General features: G+C 32.2%; 1 protein-coding gene across 4 annotated transcripts in view; it reads right to left on the bottom strand.

Moving 5' to 3' along the window:
* Positions 1-26,738, bottom strand: part of adarb1b (adenosine deaminase RNA specific B1b) — a 202,830-nt gene that overhangs the window by 50,539 nt on the left and 125,553 nt on the right. For 3 of the 4 annotated variants that reach the window (XM_051119039.1, XM_051119038.1, XM_051119041.1), the window contains one exon: positions 26,571-26,592. The exons of the other annotated variant lie outside the window; for it this stretch is intronic. In XM_051119039.1, the coding sequence (XP_050974996.1) occupies positions 26,571-26,580 (10 nt within the window). In that variant the 5' untranslated portion in view covers positions 26,581-26,592. The remainder of the gene's footprint in view (positions 1-26,570; positions 26,593-26,738) is intronic. 4 annotated transcript variants of the gene reach the window in all.

Below are 26,738 nucleotides of genomic sequence, written 5' to 3'. Positions count from 1 at the left end.
ATATTTAAAATACATTTATTATTATATTAAATATATATTTAAAATTGAATATATTACATTTTAAAATACAAAAAATAGCACACTTAAAAACACAATGCTAATAATTAATTAAAATTTTTTGTTTCTTTTTTTTTTTTTTTTACTTTTTTATTTTTATATGAAATTTTTAAAATCAGCCTTTTCAACAGTGTTTTGCTCTGAAACCGACGATGCACAACTCATATTTATGTTTTTTTTTTATTTATTCATTTTTTTTTTTTTTATGTGCACCCCTGTATATAGTATAATGTCCTTTCTTTTCAGCTTATGATTACATTTCTGTTTAGAATTAAGCATTATGTTTATTAAAAACCTTATGTTATGTCTAAAGCTCTGTTGCATTTACTCTTGCACACTACACATGATATTATTGGTGCCTAGGAAGCTGAAACTAGTTTCCTTCATCAAAACCATCTAACTCACTGACTTGTTTGAGATAGAGTTTGGTATGAATGTTCTCCAGCTTTTGAATTTCACTGTTCCAGCAACATCAAGGTTTTCCAAGCGATATGACGTTTTTTTTTTGAGAAGGCTGGAGCTTGAGCTGAGAGGAGAAACTCTTTTATTGTGTTAGTGGATTTAATAACTGACAGCTGGCTGTTCATCACACTGCACTAGAGTTGAAAGAACGGCCGGCAAGGAGAAAGAGCGAGCGGGATGAATTTTTTATATGATAGTTTTATGTGAGATTGCTTTCTGTGGAGGAAATGTGAAAAGCTGAAGGAGTAGGAACCAGTGAAGATCATCATCATCTTCAGTCCCTCCATGTGTACACAAATATATGCAAACACATAGGGAAATCATAAGAGATTTACCACAAAACCTCCCTCTCTTTTACACACAAACTCTCTCTCCAAAAGCATCAGGCAGTATGACCAAATTTTTATCATGGTGTAAGATTCGCACACCGTGTTTTCAGCCTCTGACGCCTCAATATATGAGTACGTGAACACATGAACATAATCTCTAGAACTGCTCTGAGAGTCACTTCATAAACATTTTATAGCTTGTGAGAAAACCTCAAAAATCATATCATATACAAACAAACTTAAAGGTCTTCACAGCAACCTGTCAAAAAAAAGTTTGGTTTAACTTGAAGAAATTGTGACAGAAATATATTTCTTAATGTTGTGATAGTACTACTACTACTACTAATAAAAATATTAATAAAACATTCAATTTTTTAAGGAATATTATATAATATAAATTATTTACCAGAAATATGTAAATACACAACATTTTTTTTAAAAAAATAAAATAAAATAAATAATTATTTTTTTTATAAAATATATTAATTAGAGATACTTTTAATTATTATCATTTAATGAAACCATTAAAATGGAATCCAAAAAAATGAATGTAAAACACAGAATTTAGTCAAAATAAAACTGAATTAGAGAAAAAAAAAAAAAAATAAAAAGTATTTCATAGGCCCTTAAAAAGTTTTACTTTTGTTATAAATTGTTATTAAATTGTGCACGTTTCATGATTTCACTTAATTAGACATGATTAATATTTCTTAATTTAACCCCTGAAACAGAGTCTAGAAAAAAAAAAACTGAAAAACTGAATCCAGAAAAATTAAAACAGAAGAAAAACAAATTTGGGGAAAAAAAAAAAAAAATAGGGGAAAAAAACTTTGTGTCAATAATACATTCCGCAAAATATACACTACACAAATGCTTAATAATAAATAAATACATTTTTTTGATTTAAGTTGTAAAATTGGCTTAGAAGTAAAAAAAAAAAAAAAAAAAAAAGAGAAACGCACATGTACAATTAATATTTTTAATATCATTATATATTAAGAGTAATTTATAAATGTTTTATATATTTTTTGAATTTCTGTAGAAATAATACATACATACATACATATATATACATATATATATACACATATACAGTAGTCAACATTTGAAGTGGATCAAAAAAGTTCGTCAAAGTTGTCCTAAGACAAGAACGGGTATTGTTTTGGGTTTTAGGACAACTTTGATGAAAGGATTTGATCCACTTCAAATGTTGACTACTGTATACATATATATGTATACACACACACACACACACACACACACATAGATGAAAGATGAAAAAAAGATGAAGATATTTTGTGAATTTCCTACCATAAATATAGTAAAACTTAATGTTTGATTAGTAATATGCATTACTAAAAACTTCATTTAGACAACTTTAAAGGCGATTTTCTTGAATTTTCTCTTTGAATTTTTTGCACCCTCAGATTCCAGATTTTTAAACAGTTGTATCTCGGCCAAATATTGTCCTATTCTAACAAACCACACACATCAATGGAAAGCTTATTTATTCAGCTTTCGGATGTTGTGTAAATCTCAACAGTCAGCTGTGACGTAATGACCCTGAATGATTCACCGATTATGATTCAAACCACTACGTCACTCATCTTTTCACCTGAATGTTATAAAGAACACTGGTGTTCACACGATAGATGTACTTAAACTAATGACACCACACAACAATCTTCACACACTCACAAAGCTTTATTCACAATCTGAACTCCTGCAGTTTACACAGTAAAGCAAAAGCTCATACTGTATCTAGTGTCACACAGCCCTACGGCACACGTTTCTAAATTACACCCACCATGCACATGAGCTCAGGCATAAATCATCCACATGTGTAGCTATGAAAGACCACACGCTGGATGAAGGCCAATAAATGGCTGCTTTCCCAAACTCCATCATTCCAAGGTCGAGTGACCGCCACACGGGCCAGATGACAGCCCACCTCCCCTATCAATCCACCTCACAGGTTTAACAGATGCTTCCAGATCCTTTCCTCTCGGATCCCCCTTCATTTGTGACCTCCGCTCCATTTAGGCTGAGAAATACAGCCCGATGTGGCCGAACGCTGGCTCAGACAGTGCTGAGCTAAGGATTTATGCTCCACTGCTTTAGTAGCTTCATAACAACCAAACTTACAAGGAGACTTTCACTTTTACACAGGAGTTGGAAAAAAATAAATAAATGAAACTCACAAAACTTTTACCCACACGTCAGAAACCTTGCCACGTCTGCGCTAGTAAGTTTGAATCTTAATGTCTCAAGAAAGAAAACAAAAATAATGAAAGAAATCTCCCATGTATGAACACTTGTCTACATAAATGTGATGCAATCAAACGTAACTCATGCAACTAAGGTTTTCACAAGAAGATTTCACGGGGTACTTCCAAAGGTGCGGCTTACAACAGAGACAGCAACTTCTGGGGAAAAACAGAAGAGCTCAATGCCACGGTATTAATGGGATTATAGCGGACAGCACAGGGAAAACAGAGAGATCCTGAGCACACAGGCTAAACGCTGAATAATATCACTGAAGGAATTAGTATGCAGCATAGGAGAACCATTTGCAAACAGGCCTCAAACATCTCTCAACTCTAATGATTCCAATGCAAAACAGAGTTTGTTTGTAGACAACTGGTCAAGGTTTTGAAGTCTCTTATGTTAACTAAAGCTGCATTTCCACTACCAGTCAAAAGTTCTGCTCACCAAGTCCGCATTTATTTGATCCAAAGTACAGCAAAAGCAGTAATATTGTGAAATATTTTTACTATTTAAAAGAACTGCTTAATATTTGAATGTTTTAAAATTTATTTTATTCATGTGATCAAAGCTAAATTTTCAGCATCATTACTCCAATCTTCAGTGTCACACAATCTTTCAGAAATCATAATAATATGTCTATTTGCTGTTCAAGTAACTTTTTTTAGTATTAGTATTATTATCAATATTTAAAACAGTTGAGTACCTTTTTTTTAGGATTCTTTGATAAATAGAAAGACTCAAAGAGTAGCATTTATCTGAATTTTTTGAGTTACTTTAATATACTTTTATTTATCAGGGATGCTTTAAATTGATCAAAAGTGATGTTAAAGATATTTATCATGTTACAAAAGATTTCTGTTTCAGATAAATGCTGTTCTTCTGAACTTTCTATTCATCAAAAAAACCTGACAAAATTCTACTCAGCTATTTTCAACATAATAATAAAAAATGTTTTTGAGCAGCAAATCAGAATATTAGAATGATTTCTCAAGGATCATGTGACTGGAGTAATGATGCTAAAAATTCAGTTTTGAAATCACAGGAATAAATTACATTTTAAATATATATTCAAATATAAAGCAGATATTTTAAATAATAAAAATATGTAAAAATCACTGTTTTTGCTGCACTTTGGATCAAATAAATGCAGGCTTGGTGAGCAGAAGAGCCTTCTTTAAAAAAAACTTTAAAAATCCTACAGTTCAAAAACTTTTGACTGCTATTGTATTTGATTAAAAAAAAAAATACAGTAAAAACAGAAATATTGTGAAATATTATTACAGTTTAAAATACCTTCCTACTTTCTATTTGGATATATTTTAAAATGTAATTTATTCCTGTGATGCAAAACTGAATTTTCAGCATCATTACTCCAGTCTTCAGTGTCACATAATCCTTTAGAAATCATTCTGATATGCTGATTTTATAATTTCAAAAATTCATACATACAATTCTATAAAAGATTATTTAAAGGTACTTATCAAAATATTTTTTCTGGGTCCTAAAAAGTTTGTCCTGATAAAAAATTGTTGTCTCATCGTAACGTTAAAAATCAAGCAGACCAAAAAAAAAATGCTTTATGGAAAAGCTAGCACTACAATATTAACATTTTGAAACAACTTCACCCTTTAATAAATGCACAAGGGTCAGTTTAGCATTTACTTGAAATGGAAATCTTCTGTAACAATGCAAAAATACTTATAGTATAAATAAAACAGTTTTGAACGGTAGTGTACATGGAAAAAAACAGACTGGTACAGACTTAAGTGTTTACATTGCTTTTAAAAAGACTGAAACCAAACTTTTTAAGTGCATGTAAAAACACTGCTAGAAAAAGGAATGGAGAGGGAGTAGAAAAAGGCTGCAAATGTGGATTTACAGTGCCCTTCAGTCAGTCACAAGGGCCATGGTCATTAAAAAAAGCTATTTACATAAAATAATTAAGAGGAAACCAAAAGAAAAGGGCCTGCTTCTGAACATTTCTAAAAAAGGAGAGATGATTTAGAGGACTCCAGCAGCCTTGAGCTTGTATTTTGCTAATTGTATCCAGTGGCCTTGATACAGCATGACCTCGTCTCGCTAACAATGAACGCAGTGGGACAAAGAAAATAGTTATGCCAAGGTCCTCTGTGCTAAACATTTGCTTGCTTCCATGCCGCAATGAAATCTGACCATACAAACTCAAATATGACACAGCGAAAGCGTGGGATTGAAAATAAACTAGATTTGTATTTTCTAAAGGAAAAACAAATGCATCCAGGGCAAAAAAATAAAACAGTATTACAGATTTTGCCAAGTTTAGATTTGGACTATTTTTGGATGCATCTTTATAGGCGGCTTGAAATGATACAAGTATATGCAAAAAAAAAAAAAAAAAAAAAAAAAACAAAAAACAAAAAAACAAAACCAAATCACAAATCATTATGCATATACCTGGAAGAAAGACAAGGCATGCAAATACACATTTTCAAAAAAGTTGTAAATAAACTTGTACATAAATCAAAGACTACTGGATTAAGTTCTGCAATAAATAAATAGACAAATAAATAAACAAACAATTCTATTTCAGTCCTTCTACTTCTAAATGTCATGTTTAACTCCATGTTACTTGCCATTTCTTTGTAATTATTTGTGAAAATGTACAAGCATTTTTGTGTGTGTGTGTGTGTGTGTGTGTGTGTGTGTGTGTGTGTAAGACTATGATGTAAATAGTCAAAAATGAAACTCAATATGCTACAAAACTAAATAGCTTGTATTTAAAAGAAATCAGGCTGAATTTTGGTAACCAAACAGTTGACTTCCACAGTATGGAAAAAAATCCCATGGAACTCTTTGGTTACCAACTAGGGATGCTAATTTTAACCGGTTAACCGTTAACCGACAGAAACAATTTAGACCGATTACAATCAGTTAAACAGTTTAATAGGTCATGTAATTTTTCACCAGTAATTTATTCAAATATTTTAAAACATTTGCTGCAACGTTAAAATAAAATAAAATTGCATTTTTAAGAGAAAAGATAACAAAGATAAATCGCGTAGGCCTATAATAAAGGGGAAGTCCACTTTCAAAACAAAGATTCACATATACTGTACTCACCCCCTTGTCATCCAAGATGTTCATGTCTTTCTTTCTTCAGTCGTAAAGAAATTATGTTTTTTGAGGAAAACCTTTCTGCATTTTTCTCCATATAATGGACTGATATGGTGCCCCAATTTTGAACTTCCAAAATGCAGTTTAAATGCGGCTTCAAACAATCCCAAACGCGGTTGTAAATGATCCCAACTGAGGAAGAAGGGTCTTATCTAGCGAAATGATTGGTTATTTTCATTAAAAAAATGCAATTTAAATAATTTTATTCTCAAATGCTTGTCTTGCCTTTCTCTCATTGAACTCTGTGTATTCTGGTTCAAGACAGTTAGGGTATGTTGAAAAACTCCAATTGTATTTTCTCCCTCAATTTCAAAAATCATTTCAAAATGATCCTACATCGCTGCAGAAATACCGACACAGTCTATGCAAAGTGAACTTTCAAAGAAGATCAAACACCCTTAACAAAAAAGGCAAAACAGCAATACAGGATAATCGAAACTGTAAACTGTTCGCTTTTATTTGTGTACATTCGCAATAAAAACAAATTTTTGCACTTTTGTAAAATAAAGAAAAACATACTTTCACGTAGCACAAAAATGAACCAAAACTCTGCATACAAGCTACTTGTTGCAGTTTTTTCTTTCGTTTTGTTAATCAAGTAAAAATATTTATCGAATAGGCCTATTTATTTATTATATATAACCTAGCTTTATTATGTTTTTATGCATTGCAGAAGCGCTGCATGTGCGTGATGTGACATGTCCATGTGAATCCTCATGTTATGTTGTTTGCTGCTTTTTGTGCATGTAAAATTAATCCCTGGAAAACAAGTGTTGGAATTTTTAACGGGTCACAGACACTAATCCTTTCTAAAATAATTAAATTCTAATTTAAAATAATCTTGTTGGTTAACGGTTAGTAATCGGTTAGTGAGCGTTGGCAATCGGTTAAGAAAAATAACCAAAATGAACTTTAAAATGAGTAAATGATGCAATTTTTTTAAATTTTTGAGTGAACCATCCCTTCACTATTAAAAGCCCTACCCAGAACTTGAGAAATATCAAAACAACACCAGCTTGTAAGCATAATAACTACAAATGCTTTTTAAAACCTACTCTCAGTTAGTAGATAACTGCATTTTCAAGGCTGCAAACGTGTCCCTTAAGCAGTCCGTGAGGTGTCTCTAGCGCAGGTCAAAGGGCTCTCTGCAGGAAAAGTAATCATGTGTGAACGAGGGAACGACTGAGTAGAAGACAAGAAGAGAGAGGGAGAGTGGACATAGATGGATGGGCTGTGCAAATGGAGAGGGATATGAGACGTGCAAAAGTTCAGCACAGAGCCCAAACTATCACAGCGGCCCCTGTGTGTGGCCTAACGCAGATGGATCACTCCACTGCCTCAAACAGCCATGAAGAAATAAGGGCCCTTCCCAGAATGAAGGAGCATCCGCTTCCATTACAGACCCAGACCTGCATTTCAGAAACATCAATATTTTGTAAATCGTGGCATGCATCACTTTTGTTATCTGCAAAAGGTGGAACAGACAGATGTAAAGCAGCTACATAACTGCAAAGCTCATCAACTAATAATTTAAATGACTATTAACAAGTTTGTAGCTGTAGGCAACAAGGAATTACACTCACTCCCTTACAGAACCTTTCGCCAAAATCTCATTATTACAACTAAATGCAGTGGGGGGCGCTGTGGACATGTGACATTCAAGTGGCAACCATCCAGTCTCTCTCTTGAAACCAACATAGAAGTGACTTAAACTGCAATTCATCGAGGGAATTGCAGTTTAAAATGCCCAATTTTACAGCAGAAAAAAAAATATGTTTACAGTCTGGTACAAAACTAATATTTGGTTGAGATACAACTATTAGAAAATGTGGAATCTGAGGGTGCAAATATCAATATATTGATATCTCAATATCAAAATATTGAGAAAATCACCTTTGAAGTTGTCCAAATGAAGTTCTTAGCAATGCATATTATGAAACAAAAAATAAGTTATAATATATTTACAGTACGAAATTTACAAAATATCTTCATGGAACATGATCTTTACTTAATATCCTAATGATTTTTGGCATAAAAGAAAAATCTATAATTTTGACGCATACAATGTATTTTTGGCTACTGCAACAAATATACCCGTGCTACGTGGTCTTGAGGTCTAGGGTCACATATTTAGGTTACACTTTATTTTCAGGTGCCGTTGTTTTGGTGCAATTATATATTTAAGTACTATTAATTAAGTACTATTAAATAATTATTACATTAAGTAATATTAATTAACATGTACTTAATATAGGGTTAGGAATAGGGTTTGGTTTTAGGGTTAGTTGCATGTAATTCTGCATAATTCACTGCTTATGTTATTATTACAGTAAGTACATGTAACAAGGACAACAGAATAAAGTGCAAAAATCAACGCCAAATTAAAATCAAATCCAAAAATCAATGCCAAATTAATAAATAAATAGACTATATAATTCTATATTTGCAGCTGAAATATACTGCGTTAATGTTCATTAAAATTTTATTGGTCTGGCTTCTGGTCTCATCTTCGTCCAGCTATTTTTGGCTGTATAAAACAGCTTACTTCCATGTTGAGGAAAAAGGTGGGTAAAGTTCTTCCAATTTACGTTTGTTTGTGGTCCAACAACTTCGATTTACTTCATAACTGCAATTAAGTGAGAAAAGAACCTAGAATCTTTTCGTTCTTCTGCCGCACGCGGTTCAGTCTTTCCTCAAACGTGGCTCCAGAGTCTCTCCTCACCCGGGTCTGCACCCACGTAACGATGCTTAATGGAGTACACGTGCGGCGGACCCTGGCCGGCCGAGCACCTAATGGAGAGGGGTCCCTGCGGATGGGGCAGGCTGTCGCTCTACCTGATTAGAACTGATGGGCCGGGCATGTTGGGAAGACGAGCGCAGCCACCTCAGACCGGCCCGTGAGCACCCGAGCTCCCCGACCGACTGGCACCATGGCAACCAGGCGCTGCTGAGAACAGCCGGCTCCATTATTGAATTTCAGCACTTTAATGACCAATAACAGATTTGAATTAGTCTGCCAACACTCATTTTTACCTCGCTGCAAATTACAGGGTTTTTAGACCGCGGACACATTTAGGAGTTCCTGCACAAAAGCTTGCGACGAGACACTTTGATAAAGTGGCTCCTAATATCTGGGGCTTGATAAATGAAGCTGCTGTCAAAGCAGGAACAGTGGCTGCCAGACATGTACCTGCAAAACTCACGCCATAAGACCACCAGGAGAGACAACGGCCAGAACAAGGCCGTATTAAAACCATATACACTAGTATAGGCTTATTAACATCAATGGACAAAGTAGATTTTCACATTTTCGGAAGAAAACTAGCGGTGCTTCTCGGCACAAAACTCATGGCCATGATGACAAGGCGGTTAAGCAGTGTTATGAGTGCATATAGAGCAATGCTATTGTATTTTGGGTCATTGTGGATACGATTTATGCAAATATATCAGTATACAGTTAAGGTCAAAAGTTGACATCCACCTTTCAGAATCAGCAAAATGTTCATTATTTTCCCAAAATAAGAGGGATCATTCAAAATGCATGTTATTGATTATTTAGTACTGACCTGAATAAGATATTTCACATTAAAGATGTTTACATATAGTCCAATGCAGAAAATAATAGTTTAATTTATAAAAAGGACCCCGTTCAAAAATTTACATACACTTGATTCTTAATACTGTGTTGTTACTTGAATGATCCACAGCTGTGTTTTTTGTTTAGTGATAGTTGTTCATGAGTCCCTTGTTTGTCCTGAACAGTTAAACTATCTGCTGTTCTTCAGAAAAATCCTTCAGGTCTCTCAAATTCTTTGTTTTTTCAGCATTTTTGTGTATTTGCACCCTTTCCAACAATGACTGTATGATTTTGAGATCCATCTTTTCACATTGAGGACAACTGAGGGACTCATATGCAGCTATTACAGAAGATTCAAACACTCACTGATGCTCCAGAATCAAAAAACAATGCATTAAGAACCGGGGGGTAAAAACTTTTTGAATTTGAAGATCAGGGTAAATTTAACTTATTTTGTCTTCTAGGAAACATGTAAGTATCTTCTGTAGCCTCTGAAGGGCAGTACTAAATGAAAAAATATGATATTTAGGCAAAATAAGAAAAATATACACATTTCCATTCTGTTCAAAAGTTTTCACCCTGGCTCTTAATGCATAATTTTTCCTTCTGGAGCATCAGTGAGATTTGAACCTTCTGTAATAGTTGCATATGAGTCCCTCAGTTGTTCTCAGTGTGAAAAGATGGATCTCAAAATCATAGTCATTGTTGGAAAGGGTTCAAATACACAAAAATGCAGAAAAAAACAAAGAATTTGTGGGACCTGAAGGACTTTTCTGAAAAACAGCAGGCAGTTTAACTGTTCAGGACAAACAAGGGACTCATGAACAACTATCATTAAACAAAAACAAAAAACTAACAACAACAACAACAAAAAAAACATCTGTGGATCATTCAGGAACAACACAGTATTAAGAATTCAACTATTATTTTCTATTATGGACTATATGTAAACGTCTTTTATGTGAAATATCTTATTCAGGTCAGTACTTAAAAAATAACATGCATTTTGTATAATCCCTCTTATTTTGGTAAAATAATAAACATTTTGCAGATTCTGAAAGGGGGATGTAAACTTTTGACCTCAACTATATAAATCCTGCCTTTTGTGTTTGAGTGTTCTGCATTCACAAATCACTCTGAATGAGCCATCTAATGGCATTAATGGGAAGACCAATTTACAAAAAAGTACGTAAACAACTCACAAACTTAGATATAACCACCTTGTTAAGAAGAGTTTTTGGTGAACAATCAGCTTGGTGAAATTTAAAATAAATCTCTGTGTCTGTGACCAATATTTACTTTGATGACTGATGATCTGAAAAATTCAAAAATAGTTAAAAGTTAACTATTAAAAAGAGCAGCTCAACATAAATTCACAAATTAAATATATTGTTTAAATTGTTACTGCCTTGAGTTATTTTGGAATTAATGTAAATTGCTTAAAAACACTAACTTGATGAGATTCATACATGGCTTTATACACAAAATAACGATTATGTTGTTAATGTAAAAAATATAAATTATAATTCTTTTTCTGATGGAAATGGTTATTTAACCAAGAAAATATAACTGGGACAAAAAAACAGTGTTTGTGTGTTTGTTGCTAAAAAAAATTAAATAAAACAAATATTTCAATAAAACACAAATAAAATTTAGTTCGAATACGCATCACTTTTAAATGGAAAAAGATGAGTTTTGCCCTCAGAACCATGACCTCTTGTGTGGGACTGTAAGGATTGATGTGGCATCTTGAAGCATGACAAATTGCTTCAAAATCTCGGTTATAAGCACAGATGAGCCCCTGGAGCTTATAGCCAGCTCTGTGTGTGTGTTTAATCCTCAGCTTTCCTAACCTACACTGGACAGACAGGAAGTTTGCTGGCCTCAGCACTATGTATCATCCTGTCTTTTCTCGTCTTTGGCTCTCTCTCTCTCTCTCTTTTTTGGCTCGTCTCCTTCCCTGCCTATTTTCCTCGCCTCAGCGGCCGCGCTGCTCACGACAGATGACTATCACTGTACTCCTAATTCAAGGCCAGGTCAGTTACTCCAATATCCACAGGGAGGAAGGCAGCGGCTGGGTGCGTGTACATGCCTGACTGGATTAGCCGGTGAATTTTACAGCCGGTGGCTGGGTTATTAACAGCTCTGAAGGTAACGGTGATGGACAGGCAGGAGCGCTCAGCATCTGAAACATCACAGGGAGATAAAACAGACGGACGGACAGACAGGACTCGGCGGAAACAGACACACGTGCTAATACTGTCAACACAGCTTCCACAATAATCAATGACAGACAGAAAGAAACAAAAAGACAAAACAAAAGACAGTGAATGAGAACTATTGGAATTAACGAAACAAAAGACAAATGAAGGAAAGAATGAATGCATGAAACAAACAAAAGAATGAGAGAACAAATTAAAAAGATGTATAATGCATCATAAAAGTATCATAATGTGCATTGTAATGCATTATATTCTTTCATAAATAACTACGGTTAAAACGCATTATAATAATTGCAGATTCTTTGTTACAACTGAAATTGGTTGTGTCTCATATGTATTGACGCATTATACTTTCTAAAGGTCTAACAATGAACAGATAAGTATTGGGGTTGTTCGCAGACAATGCATCTTTGTGTCTAAGAATGTGAGATGCAGCATTTAGGAATTGTTTCAAAAAAGCGCAGGGCACGAGGGTCTCGAGACGCGCTTCTGAGACGTGATGCAATAACAGAATTATGTCTCTCCAGGCTCTTCTTTTTTAGTTTTTAAAGAAACAGATAGTGATTATTTGCTTGAAGAAATGTTATATAATTCAGGGTATCTGGATACAGTCTCCTCCACCATGTTACCATCAAATAATACAGTTGCCAAGCCAACTTGCTACTGTAAACAAAAGCTCACAATGCTTGCCTTTGCCTCTCGGGTCCTCTGATTGGTCTACTGGTTTAGAACTGACATCGATGAGTAGCGCTGCTTGAAAAAGTTGATCTTTTTTTGATCATTTGATCGGCATCTTAAAATGCAGAGTTCATGTGCAAGACGGTCCAAAAGGTGCAAGATGCCAGAGCAACAGACATACATGTGTAGCACGTCTTTACATAGAAAAACAATAGAAAAGTAGCGCATTGGAATGGGAAAATATGTGAACATCGTCTTATAATGTACTGTATATGTAGCTGTGGTTACAATTAACCATAAGGTCATAAAATGCCTTATACGGTGCACAACAATTATATCATTAATGCACTAATAATACTTTCAAAATGCATTATACTGTATATAAAGGCTTAAAGTAAATTGTTACAATTCAATGAACAATATAACAATTAACCCTGAAAAAACAAACAAAAAAAACAAATAGAAGATAATGAAAGAATGAAAACAAAAAACAAAACTATAACTAAAATATACATATATAACAAATACAAGTCAAGGAAAAAATTTATGAAAGATGAGAAAAAGAATTCCAGAAAAAAATAAAAATAAAGTGGATGAACAGATGAAAGACTGAATGAAAGAAAAAAACATAACAAAACAGAAAAGAAAAATAAACAGTCAATAAAAAAATGAATGCAAGAATAAGCACCAAAAAATATAAGAAAAGAATTACCGAAAAAATTAATAAAAGTGGATGAACAACAAAATATAGAATGGAATGGATGAACAAATAAATAAATAAAATCACAAAAACAAACAGAAAAGAAAAATAAGCAGTCGATGAAAAAAAATGAATGAAAGAATAAGCACCAAAAAAAAAAAAAAAAAAAAGAGAAAAAAGAATTACGGAAAAAACAAAAACAAAAATAAAGTGGATGAACAGACGAAAGATAAAATGAAAGAAAAAAAAAACGCAAAACAGACAAAAAAGAAAAACAAGTCAATGAAACAATGAATAAAAGAATAAAAAATATGAGAAGAATTACCAAAAAAAAAAAAAGTGGACAAACAGATGAAAGAATAAAGAAAGAAAGAGAGAAAAAAATTGGCAGAACAAACAGAAAAGAAACAAAACAAATTCATGAAAAAGAATAAAAGGAAAAACTAACGAAAAAGGATGAAAAATAACATAAGGGAAAACTAATAAAAGAAAAACAAAAAGAAAACAAGGAAAAAGAACTAACGGAGAAAAAAATATATATCAACCGCACAAATCAAGGAAAGAACATGTATGAGAACAAAACACAAACCAAAAATGGAAAGGAAATGAATGAAAAACAAGGTAATTAAATAATGAAAAAGAAAGAAAGAAAGAAAAAAGAAAGAAAGAAAGAAAGAAAGAACATCCAAAAGAATGAAGAAGTTAATAGAACAAGAGCCACGAAGAATAAACTAACAAAAGGGAAATGGATAAACTGACAGAATGAACATAAGAAACAGAACAAACAGAAGAGAGCAAAATAAATTAAGGATGAATGAAAGAAGGAAAAGACAAATGAAAAAAAAACAAAAACAAAAACAAAAAAAAAACGAGAATTAATGAACAAAAGACAGCAAATGATACAAAAAGCAACATGTAAAAGATGTGATGAATGTGAGCTCAATCAACATTTAATTAACCAAATGGAAAGAATCCTTCTTTCGGCTAGACAGAACGAGAGAGAGAGAGAGAGAGAGAGAGAGAGAGAGAGAGAGAGAGAGAAAGAGAGAGATGGTGTCTATGAGAGTTAAGTGCTGGTGGTCCACAGCATGTGAGTCATTAAATGTGGGCGGGCTGCTTGTTTAAGGATTATTTCAGAAACATTAGCAGTTATTCAGACTGCAACCTGCAGGTAATGAGCCTGAGAAACCAACGGATGGAGGGATGACAACAACGTCTCTCACACACATACAAGCACACAAACACACACTCCAGGCGACTCTTCCTCACTGATCCAGGCTAATTATGTCGTCTTAACCATGTGCTGCTGTGACTCTCTATTAAACTCGAGAGCTGTGAATCGTCTCTGTTTTCCAGCAGCATGAGCTCCTTCAGTCAATGTGCAAAGAAAAGGTTAATGGTATCACTTCAGGGGAAAAAGAACGGCTCTTTTAATTGCTTTTAATTCTGAATTAATTGTCTGATTGACTGAGTATTGCCAAATGGGTTACTAGGTAAACGTATTACATTAGCTATAATTATTTCAGGTACTTAATCTACTCATTTTAGTGTATTTTAAGAAAAATACACAGCCATAATATGAGAATGTCGCCAGCATTAAATTGGATAAAACATATGATCAAGTGCTTGGAAAATGTCATACAATGACATCAGAGACTATTTTTCAGAGACAAAAATTATTAAAACAAACATGCAAGTTCTTCAAAATGCAATGTATATTTTAGAATTTAGAATCCTGGTTTCAAACTGTTTCATTGTTTCATTCTCAGCAAAGACGTTACACAGTAGCTACAATGTTCGCTCTTTCTGAGCAAGTTAGCTGAAGTTAAATTATCACCATGTTTATAGTTAATTAGGTTTAATGTCACAGACATTCACAGACTCTTCAGAGTGATTTGTATGTAACAGGGCTGCATGTTCACACAGCATCATAAAGTGAGAAGAGTGGTGGTGATCTTCCGCAGATACAGCATTATCAGAGCGCACACGTTCCCTTCACTCCATCAGAGAAGCTTCATTTCCTCCAGTCTGCTGGCTGGGCAGAAAACTCTCCTCCACGTGTCATCAGTGGCCCACTGGAGAGCCTTTAAATGACACGGGAGACACAAGAATCTGAACAACGACATCCCTAAAGCTTTCATAGTCTTTGTAGAAACGGCAAGATATTTCGCATTTTTTAAAAATAAGAATAAAAATGCATTATGTTTTTCAGTACTACCCTAAAAAGCTGCATATCAGATATTTATATAATTGTTTTCTATGAGACAAAATAATAAAAAATAATAAAGAAAAAACAATATATACACTGTTTATTTTAGCATAATGTATATACTTTTTTTGTATTCATTAATATTTAAAACCACCTTTTATTTTTTTATTTTAATTTTAAAATTTAATTTTTGTTTAAGTTTAAGTCGGTTTTATGTGTTTTTGTCACTTTTATTTTTATTTATTACAATTTTTTATTTACCTTTTATCTATTATTCTATTTTTCAGTTTTAGTATTTCAGATTACACTTATTTATTTCATCTCTAAATTTAATTTTTTAGAGATAACTACCATTTATTTGTTATTTCCAGTTTCCATTTTCACTTTAGTTTAAGCTGTAGTAATTTTTGTTTCTGTAATTTTTATTTTTTTAATTTTTCTGTTTAGCTGTCACCTATTTTTCAGTTTTTAGTTATTTATTTATTATTTATTTCAGAATAAACTGATTTATTCATATTTCATCTCATCTCATCCCTAAACATAATTTAAGTATTGATATTTTTAAATACCTTTTATTTTTTTAACTTTGTTTCGATTTTAATTTTAATTTTAGAAAGTTTTTGTGTTTTTGTAATTTTTGTTTTTTCTTCTTTCTTTTTAGCTTTCATCTATTATTTTTAATATTTCAGATTAATTTTTTTAATCTCTCACCTCTAAATTTAATTTAAGAGAATTTATTTAATAATTTTGAACTACCTTTTATTTTTTTATTTTCAGTTTTAATTTTAGTTTAAGTAATTTTATATGCTTTTGTAATTTTTTTTTGTTTTACATTTTTCTATGTAGCTTTCATCTCTTATTCTATTTTTCAATTTTTATATTTCAGTGGAAACTTATTTTCTTCATATCTCATATCTAAATGTCATTTAAGAGTTAGTATTTATTAATATTTTGAACTACCTTTTATTTTTTATTTCTAGTTTCCATTTTAATTTTAGTTTAAGTTTTAGTACACTTTATGTGCTTTTGTCATTTTTTTCTATTTAGCTTTCATCTTATTCTATTCTTCCATTTTCATCTAATATTTATATTTAATTTAATTTCAGCTTTATTTGAAATAATAAAAATGTTTGTTTATTTATTTATTCTGTTGTATGTTTATTTACCAGTAGTAATACTGGTTTACACATGCTTGATTCTTATTATCATGTGTTTTATGCACCATCTTCAGGAGGAACTAAAAAAGGGGGTTTCCCCTTAAAGAAAAATAAAATAATAAAATAAAATAATAAGCATCTTGCAGTTTCTGTACACTTACGAGTAGAAATGTATACAGATTCAATGTTTGGACTACTTTTCAAATCTAATTTTAAACCAACTATTTAACCACAACCATAATGTGTCCCATGTTTGTGATTTTTAATGCCACACCACATCCTCACAGCACATTTATTACTAGCACCAATGCTGTAGGAACCGTGAGTGACGCAAAGCCCCAAAAGTTCCAAAGATAACTCCGATCCAGCTCAACGTCAGACGTCAACCGCACAGAGAGACGCCACCGACACAATGCAGCCCAATCAGGCCTGTGAGTGAGGGAATTACATTAGCAGAAGACTTCTTAAAGAGAATCACGCCTCCGTTTTTCTGCCTCCTTTCAGCATCCGGTCTCAGATAAGAGGAGGAGACAAACTCACGGGTTTGACAAAGCCGCCTTAAGTTGCCAGGCCGCATTAGGGGGTGTAAGGCATGCTGAAAACGCCACTTCAGCAGCACAGGATTTGCTTGGATGACAGGTCTCAGTTCTCGGGTCTGTGAATGTAAAGGCAAACGGCGAATGCTCGGATAATACCTCTGAACGCACACCTCAGCGGCTGACGCCACACCTCCCGCCTGGGCTTATCCACACGCCGCCTGAGAGTGACGCCCATTACCTCACCCCGCTCCCAGACAGGTGGACAAACACGAGCTGTGCTCCAAAAGCCAGTGAGCTGCCTACTTAGACAGCATTTTAAAATCGCACTCCTGAAGCAAAGATTATACATATTTATGCTGCCGTTTTAGACACCACGTTTTGGCCAAATTCTAAGGCAAAGTAGTCTTTGCAATAAATAATGTATAAAAAAAAGGCTGAAAAGGCAAGAAAAGTATTTCAATCAACAATAAAAGTCTAGAAAAACTTTATTTTAATTTATTTTTTATTTAACACTTTATTCTAAAGAATAAAAAAGTAATAAAACAAAAATGAAATAAAATATAAATAAATAATGAAAAGAATAAAAAATTGAAATAGAAATAAAACCAAATTAAAATAAGAATAAAAAGTAAAACAACATATTAGTAAATAAATAATTAATACAAAAAGGAATATATAAATAATAATTAATAATATTAATAAATTATATATTGAATATTAAATTAAATATACCATAATATAAGAATAAAATAATAAAAAATGCATAAAATAAAAAAATAAAATAAAACAAAAATTAGACAAAAAATGTATTCTGAAGGATTAAAAAAAGAAATGAAAAAGTAAAAGAGAAAAAAGAAAATAAAACATTTTAAAACATTTTTTAAAAGAATAAAATATAAAATAAACAAAATATATAATTGAATAATTAATTTATAATAAAATAATAAATAATAATTAAATGAAATAAACATACCATAAGATAAAAATAAAAACAATAAAAATGCAAAAAACTCAATTAAACAAACCAATGGAAAATAAAATTATAAAAACAAAATACAGAAATAAAAATAAAAGAAAGAAATAAAATAACTAAAAAGAATAATAAATAAAAAAGAAAATCAAATACAATAAAATAAAAATAAAATATAATGAATTAATAATATTAATAAACAATATATTAAAAATTTTATTTGATCAAATACCATAAAATAAGAATATAATAATAAAAACTGCATAAATAAAAAAATTAAAAAGATTCTATTCTAAAGGATTAAAAAAATGAAATAAAAATGATAAAGTGATAAAACATCTTTGCAGAACTGTATACTGTATAGATTTGATGCTTGGATTTAAACCTAATTTTAACAACCACCATGTAATATTTGTCATTTTCAATGCCACACCACATCCTTACAGCATATTTATTACAATCCATGTGCTTAAATGTTCATAATCGGGGTGCATTTGGGGATGCAAGCATAAATGAAACACTTACTAAACACTAAAAACTTCCACCAAGTACTATCAATTTCCAAGTTAGGACAGAATTATTACACACATTAACTAAGAAAGATGAAAACTTCCAGCAAAAAAGCCTTGAAGGCAGATTCAGCCAAAGAAGCTGAAATACAGATCTCAAACAGACATTCGCAAACTTTAATTCCATTACCTACCGCAAAAAAGCAGCTAATTAAATTTGCGTTTCTACACACTTCAGTTCTTTATAAAATCAGATGACTGTGCTAAAGAAAAAGAAAAAAAGGCTTTAAAATAACATTCCCATTTTAAATAAGATTTCACACCTACCTAAATGAAAATGAGTTCATCAGAATGTTTTAAAACGACCTATAAAATTACATTTAAAAGAGAGGAGTTAAGCAAGCACAAAGTTAAAAGTTGCTGAAAGCGACATTTCCTAACTTCCAGGAGGGTCTGAATTTAGTCCACTCCTCTGCCAAATACCACCATCATGTGACAGGACTGACAGGGAGAGAGTGCCTTCAATAGCAGCCCACAGTCAGACTCGTTTTTGCTCTCGACAGCTGTCAAAGAGACAAGTGTGACATCTCAGGATTCACAGTGTCTGTCAGAAAGCGGGGACCATCTCGGCAGAACACTGCATAGAAAATTAAAATTATCTTTAGTGCTTTATTAACGCAATATATACCAAACTCAAATGCATATAAAATCTATTAATAATTCAATAGAATTCAAACTTCAGTAAGCTTTGTGTGATCCATCACACACACACGCTGCTCATTCCACAACAATCCCAGTGAGAAAAGCATCAAACAGCTGAACTAACCACAGAAACATCCATCATTCACAAAACACTGCAGCAACAAATGAGAACTCCTGCAACAAGAAACTGAATCATGCAGAAATCTCATCAAACAACTTACTTTAAAGAAAACGCAGCCTTATGAATTTTTTTTTTTACGTCAATGCAATACTATGTGAACCTTTTTATTAGCCATAATCTTCGAGTATCTGAAATGTAAGACGTTTTAAGACCTACAAAGACATGAAAGAATACATTTAAGGAGTTAAAGACCCTGAAGTCACTGAATGACAGTGTTATAACAGGAAAATACAGGTTAAAAAAAAACCTTCAAAGTTGGCTCAAAATGGATGACTCTCACAGAGAAATTTTAATTTTGATCAAACATCAATTTTTATAACAGACAGACAGATAGACGATAGATAGATAGACAGATGGATGGATAGACGATAGACAGACAGATGGATAGACAGATGGATAGACAGACAGATAGACAGGCCGATAGACGATAGACGACAGACAGACAGATAGACAGACAGAAAGATAGATGATAGATAGATGGATAGACAATAGATAGACAGACAGACAGACATACGGATAGACGATAGACGACAGACAGACAGATAGACAGACAGACGGATAGACAGACAGACGGATAGACAGACAGACGGACAGACAGACAGACGATAGATAGATAGACAGACAGGCGGATAGACGACAGACAGACAGACAGACAGACAGACGATAGATGGATAGACAATAGATAGACAATAGATAGACAGACAGACAGACATACGGATAGACGACAGACAGACAGACAGACAGACAGACAGACAGACAGATAGATAGATAGATGGACAGACAATAGATAGACAGACAGACAGACAGACAGACATACGGATAGACGATAGTCGACAGACAGACAGATAGACAGACAGGATAGACGATAGACGACAGACAGATGGACAGCTAGATAGACAGACAGATAGACGATAGATAGATAGATAGATAGATAGACGGATAGACAACAGACAGTCAGACAGACAGACATATGGATAGACAATAGATGACAGACAGACAGACAGACAGACAGGTAGATAGATGATAGATCGATAGATAGATGGATAGACAATAGATAGACAGACAGACATACGGATAGACGACAGACAGACAGACAGACAGACAGACGGACAGATGATAGATAGACAGACAGACAGATAGAGATAGATAGGTAGATAGATAAAAAAAATTATGTAATGATATTGAATGTTCTAAGTTAACTTAAAAAGAAAGATTTTCACAGAGGAATTATACTTTTTTGACAAAACATCAATGGGCAAATAGGATGAATTTCGCAGAGGAATTATTTTGACCAAACATCAATTTAATTTTCATAACATGAATGAATGAATGAATAAATAAATAAATAAATAAATAAATATTTATTATCTAATATAAAATGTTCTAAGTTGGCTTAAAAAGGATTTTTTCACAGAAGGATCATAATTTTGATCAAACACCTATTTAATTTTCATAAATAAATAAAACATGTAGAAATGTTTATGGGCATGATATTAAATGTTCCAACTTGGCTCAAAAAAGATTTTTACAGAGGAATTATAATTTCAACCAAACATCAATTTAATTAATGTAAATAAATAAACAAATAAATCAATATACAAACAAACAAACAAACAAACAAACAAACATGGAAAGATGTTTAAGTAATATTTAGTGTTGGCTTAAAATTATTGTTATTATTATTATTATTTTTTTTTTTTTTACAGAGGAATTATAACTTTTTGAATTATAATTAACCAAATGTCAATGTTCAATCAATCAATTGATCAATAAAATTTGTTATGTAATGATATCCAGTGTTCTAAGTTAGCTTACAAAGGATGATTTTCACAGAAGGATTATATAATTTTGACCAAACATCAATGTTCAATCAATCAATCAATCAATCAACAAACAAACAAACATGTAAAGATGTTTACATAATGATATTCATTTGAATTACATAATGAATTACAACTTTTTGACCGAACATCAATGTTCAATCAATCAATCAATCAATCAATCAATCAATAAATAAATATGGTTATGTAATGATATTCAATGTTCTAAGTTCTAAATTTTCACAGAAGGTTTATAATTCTGACCAAACATCAATTTTAATCAAATAAAGTTAAGATGTTTATGTAAACAGAGCAAAAAGCAAAAATCAAGTCGGTAATATTTAGGTAATGATTTCCACTTTAGTTACCAAAATTAGATCATGTCACCAAAATAATATTCAGGGAATAAGTTACACTTTAGTTTTACACCAAATTAGCTCATGGAAAATGAAGTTCAAGTATATTTATAAAAATAACTAACTAACTAATAAATAAATAAATAAATAAATAGCAGATTTGACTTTGGATACAAAATTACATTTTAAACACAAACAATATTTAATTTAAAAATATTACCGCAACATTATCGGAAAGTGAATTTAAGACATGTATGGACCAGTAGGCATCCCAATATTTCTTTATATTTCTAAACTTATTTACCCAATTTTTCATAATGTTCACTACAAAGTTTGTATGATCCAGAAGCACACAGCTGTATCATACAGAAGACCTGAAAACTGCCTTACCAACTTTCGACAAAACAACAAAGTGCCTTTTACCTTCATTTCAAATCATAAAATGACAAATATTACACAAAGCTGATGAAGCTACAAACATAAAGCTGATAAATATCACACATATTCTCTCAAATCTCCTCTCTAATAAAGGAATCACAGTTTAAAATCATTTCCAATGCAACTTCCCTAAAGAGTTTAAATATCAATCTACAAATGCAAATCTCACACACCAAAGAAAATGCAGCATACTCTCGAGTTTTACAAGTCGAAACGGATCACAAATCTCCACCAGGCCTGTTAAAGAAAGCATTCTGACCTTTCCGCTCCGAGCGCTTCTTGCGTCGCCGCTTGAACCGGGTCCTAACGAGGCAGTAGTAGGCCCCCATGCAGTGCGCGGCGTCCACAACCAGGGCCATGGCCGCTTGACCCGGACGCAGGAAGCTACCTGACTGCACTGCCCTGTTCTGTGTTTCCGAGGCACTCGGCGAAGGTGTGCGCCGCCAGCCCCCTTCCCTCGCTCCACACTTTCAGCTCCACCACACACACACACAAAAACACATGCGTGGTCTCCTCCCCCTCCTCTGCTTTTGGTACTTGGTGAGAGGAGAGAGAGAGAAGCGGGAAGCTCAGAGGAGAGGACACTAGTAGAGCTTTACAAGGTTAGACAGAGTAAACACAGACCGCTGGAGATTTCGCGCCGGATTTGTTTTCTCACTTCCCTTCTCTATCACATATCGTGCTATTTTACCTGAGGCAAGAGCAGTCTGCTCTCGCCAGACCAGGTAATGACATCATGTCACCCTCAGCCAATCAAAAACCAGGGTTCGCATGGCCAAAAAGGACACATTTACTCCCCCGACATCCTGCGCCAAGACTATTTCTTGACCAAAAAACTGCTTTTATTTCGCTTTTCAATTCTTGTTCTGCTGCAGTACACCCTGGGATGCAATGCGTATAAGATAGGCTTATTATTAATAACTTAAACTAAATCTCAAACCACTAAAAAAACTTTCCAGATTTCAAAAAACTTCAGCTAAAATAAAATAAAATACAGGTATATACAATAAATCCTTTAACTTATTTCAGCCAAGGCACTATTTCATTCAGTTTAACTTAATGTACTAAAATAAAAGTGAATTAAAAAATATAATAAAAACAAATAAAATGCGTATAAGACAGGATTATTATAGATGAATCAAACAAAATCTAAAGCATTAAAAAAAAAAACTTGCCATACTTGAAATTACTTCAGCTAAAATACAATAAAATATACAAAAATATATATTTTCTGTGAAATATATATTTTTAAAAATTTTATATATACAAAATCCTGTAACTTATTTCTTTTAAATCATCTAACTTATCTATAAATAAATTAAATTAGTTTAAAAAAAAAAAAAGTATTAAGTATAAAATAAAAATAGTCATTAATAAAATATAAAGTAATTAAAATATTAATAAGGACAACAATATTACTTTAATGATACTTTTAAAAAAAAAATCTAAAGGTTATTTAGCCATATCAGCTCTTAAAACAAGCTGGAAAAATAGAAGATGGAAAATTTATAAAAATGCAGAAGGCACAGGATGTGCCTACATTTTATCTATCTATTTTTGATAGATATTTAAGTAGCTAAGATGGTGAAAAAAAACAGAGACTTAAAATATTCCTGCTCACTTTCAAGCTGGGATTTTTCCTATATGTCTAATACTTCATAGAAAACACCCAACTTCTGAAGAGGCTCAGAGTCGATATTTGATGTTGGGGTACAGGGAAGTCTGTAAACATCTAATATTTCCAAAGCTAGTTGCTAAAAAGGTTCTTAGAAATTCAGTTTTACATCTGCTATGATCACTAGAATATTAACTGCAACCGTTGTTTAGCACAATTAAGGAAATACCGAATCATTAAGAAGTTTGGATCTGCTCACTGGCTCTGTTTCAGCTGGTGTCAAGAAAAAAAAAAAAAAATGGAAGAAACTCTAACGCCATCATGAGGCCAACACAAACCACTGCAGTACTACTACAAAAAAGAAAATTCTCAATGATCCACACATTCTGTCACAGCTATTTAAAATAAATAAATAACAGCAATCATCAAGATTATAGTACACAAACACATCCACTAATATTTCAGACTATATAACTATAAACAACTCAGAGCAGAGAACCTCAAGAGCCTAGACAATAATAGTTTAATACAATTACTATTGTCCTTCAGCATCACCCAAATGGAGGAAAACAGAAATAATGATTTCAGTAAATGTTACGAGAGAGAGAGAGAGAGAAGAAACATTGCCTTAAAACAATATAATTTCTAATCATTATAATATAAAAAGTCCTATAATCAATGAACAAACAATAATAAACGTCCCCAAAAAGTGCTGTTCTACAATTCGCTGTTCAGTTATAGTTTTTGACATCAACTGTGCACATCAGCACATAAATTTCTAAATAAATAAATAAACAAATAAACTTCCCCAAAAAGCTGTTCTACAATTTGGTGTTTAATTATTGTTTTTAAAAGCAAAAAAGGTGCTAATCCACTGTTCTTTATACAAAAGAAAAATGAACAAATATTTTAAACTATATATAGACTAACTAAAAATGATAAACTATCAAATAACGCACAATTAATATCAAGAAACAGTAGCTAGTTATGAAACATTTTTTTTTTTTTTTTTTAAATAAAGAATAAAGAAGCCAAAAGCACACAACTGTGTTTTCAGACATTTTGAGGCAAAATTTTGGCACTGATCACAAAAAATATTAAATGAACAAATTAATAAAATAAATAAATAAATAAACAAACTTCCCCAAAAAGTGCTGTTCAATTATTGTTCTTAAAAGCACTAAAGGTGCAAATCCAATGTTCTTGAACATTGAAAAAAACAACAACTATATAACACTATATAACCAAATAAATAAATAAATAAAGAGTAAGGAAACCAAATGCACATAACTGTGTTTTTACACATTTTGAGGCAAAATTTTGGTACCAGTCAAATAAATAAATAAATAAACTTCCTTTAAAAAGTGCTGTTGTACTGTTCAACAATGTTATTAAAAAAACAACAAAACAAACTATATAACTAACTAACTAAATAAAGGAAGAAAGAAAGAAAGAAGAATAAGAAAACCAAATGTAAACAACTGTTTTCAGACATTTTGAGGCAAAAGCAATTAAAGGTGCAAATCCATTGATCTTTAAACAGAAAAAAACGATTAAATATGTTAAGATAAACTGTCATAACATCATGAAACAGTAGCTAGTTATGAAAAAAAGTGTTTTCAGACATTTTTAGGCAAAATTTTGGTACCGATCACAAAAATAAATAAATAAATAAATAAATAAATGAATAAATAATGTCATTTATATAATTTAAAACAAGTTATAAATAATTGAAAGTAATATGTTAATTTAACGCTGAGCACCAGCTTCCCTGGGTTTAAAGCCTTTTTTATTTCTCAAAAAAAAAAAAAAAAAAAAAAAAAAAAAAAAAAAAAAAAAAAGAGGCAGCAAATTTTTTAGATTCTGTGCATAAAAAGCAAGATGGCAGTTTCTCTGTAGAATGGTCTAGTTTATCCAGTAAATTAAGAGGTTGACACAACTGAACACGAAAGCAAAATGTGTGAATGAACCAAAGATGTCACTAGGATCAAAGTGGGATATGTACTGTATACGTTTAGCTCTCCAGCAGCCTCTAGTGGAAAAAGGTGGAACTACAGCATTACCGCAAAGACGTTCAAGCATGCTAAGACTGCATATACCAGCAAAATATACCTGACCCTACTGACCGAGATGTCTTATCAGAGTAAGCAGCAACGTTAGACAACCAAGCCATTTCAGTGCTCAGTACTGAACATTAACGGGTCAGAAACGTTTGTTTTAAAAAAATATATATATATATACACATATATATTTTTGTTTAGCAAGCATGCATTAAATTGATCAAAAGTAGCAGTAAAGACAATGTTATTTTAAGCTTTCTATTAATCAAAGAATCATAAAAGAACATAAAGCAACAGAATTTTTTTTAACACTGATTATAAGAAATATTTAAACAAAACAAATCAGCATATTAGAATGATTTCTGAAGGATCATGTGACACTGAAGACTGGCTGAAAATTTTGCATGACAGAAATAAATTACATTTGAAAAGTTATTTACATAGAAAACAGTCATTTTATATCGCAATAATATTTCACAATATTGCTGTTTTTACTGTATTTTTCATCACATAAACGCAGCCTTGGTGAGCATAAAGGATTTCTTTTAAAAACACTTAAAAATCCTACCTGGATTCATTTAGAGAAAAAACTGCCAAACACAAAACACAAACACAAATTTGCCAAGATGATTACTCCGGTATATGCCTTCCTGTAGCTTAAACAGTAGAGCATGACACTAGCAATGCCAAAGTCAGGGAATCAAACTAAAATATGTATCTTTCAATGCTATGCAAG

The sequence above is a fragment of the Labeo rohita genome, chromosome 9, assembly GCF_022985175.1.
Source record: "Labeo rohita strain BAU-BD-2019 chromosome 9, IGBB_LRoh.1.0, whole genome shotgun sequence".
Lineage (NCBI taxonomy): Eukaryota > Metazoa > Chordata > Actinopteri > Cypriniformes > Cyprinidae > Labeo > Labeo rohita.
The sequence above is the reverse complement of the archived record's forward strand: the minus strand, read 5'-3'. Positions and strand labels throughout refer to the sequence as shown.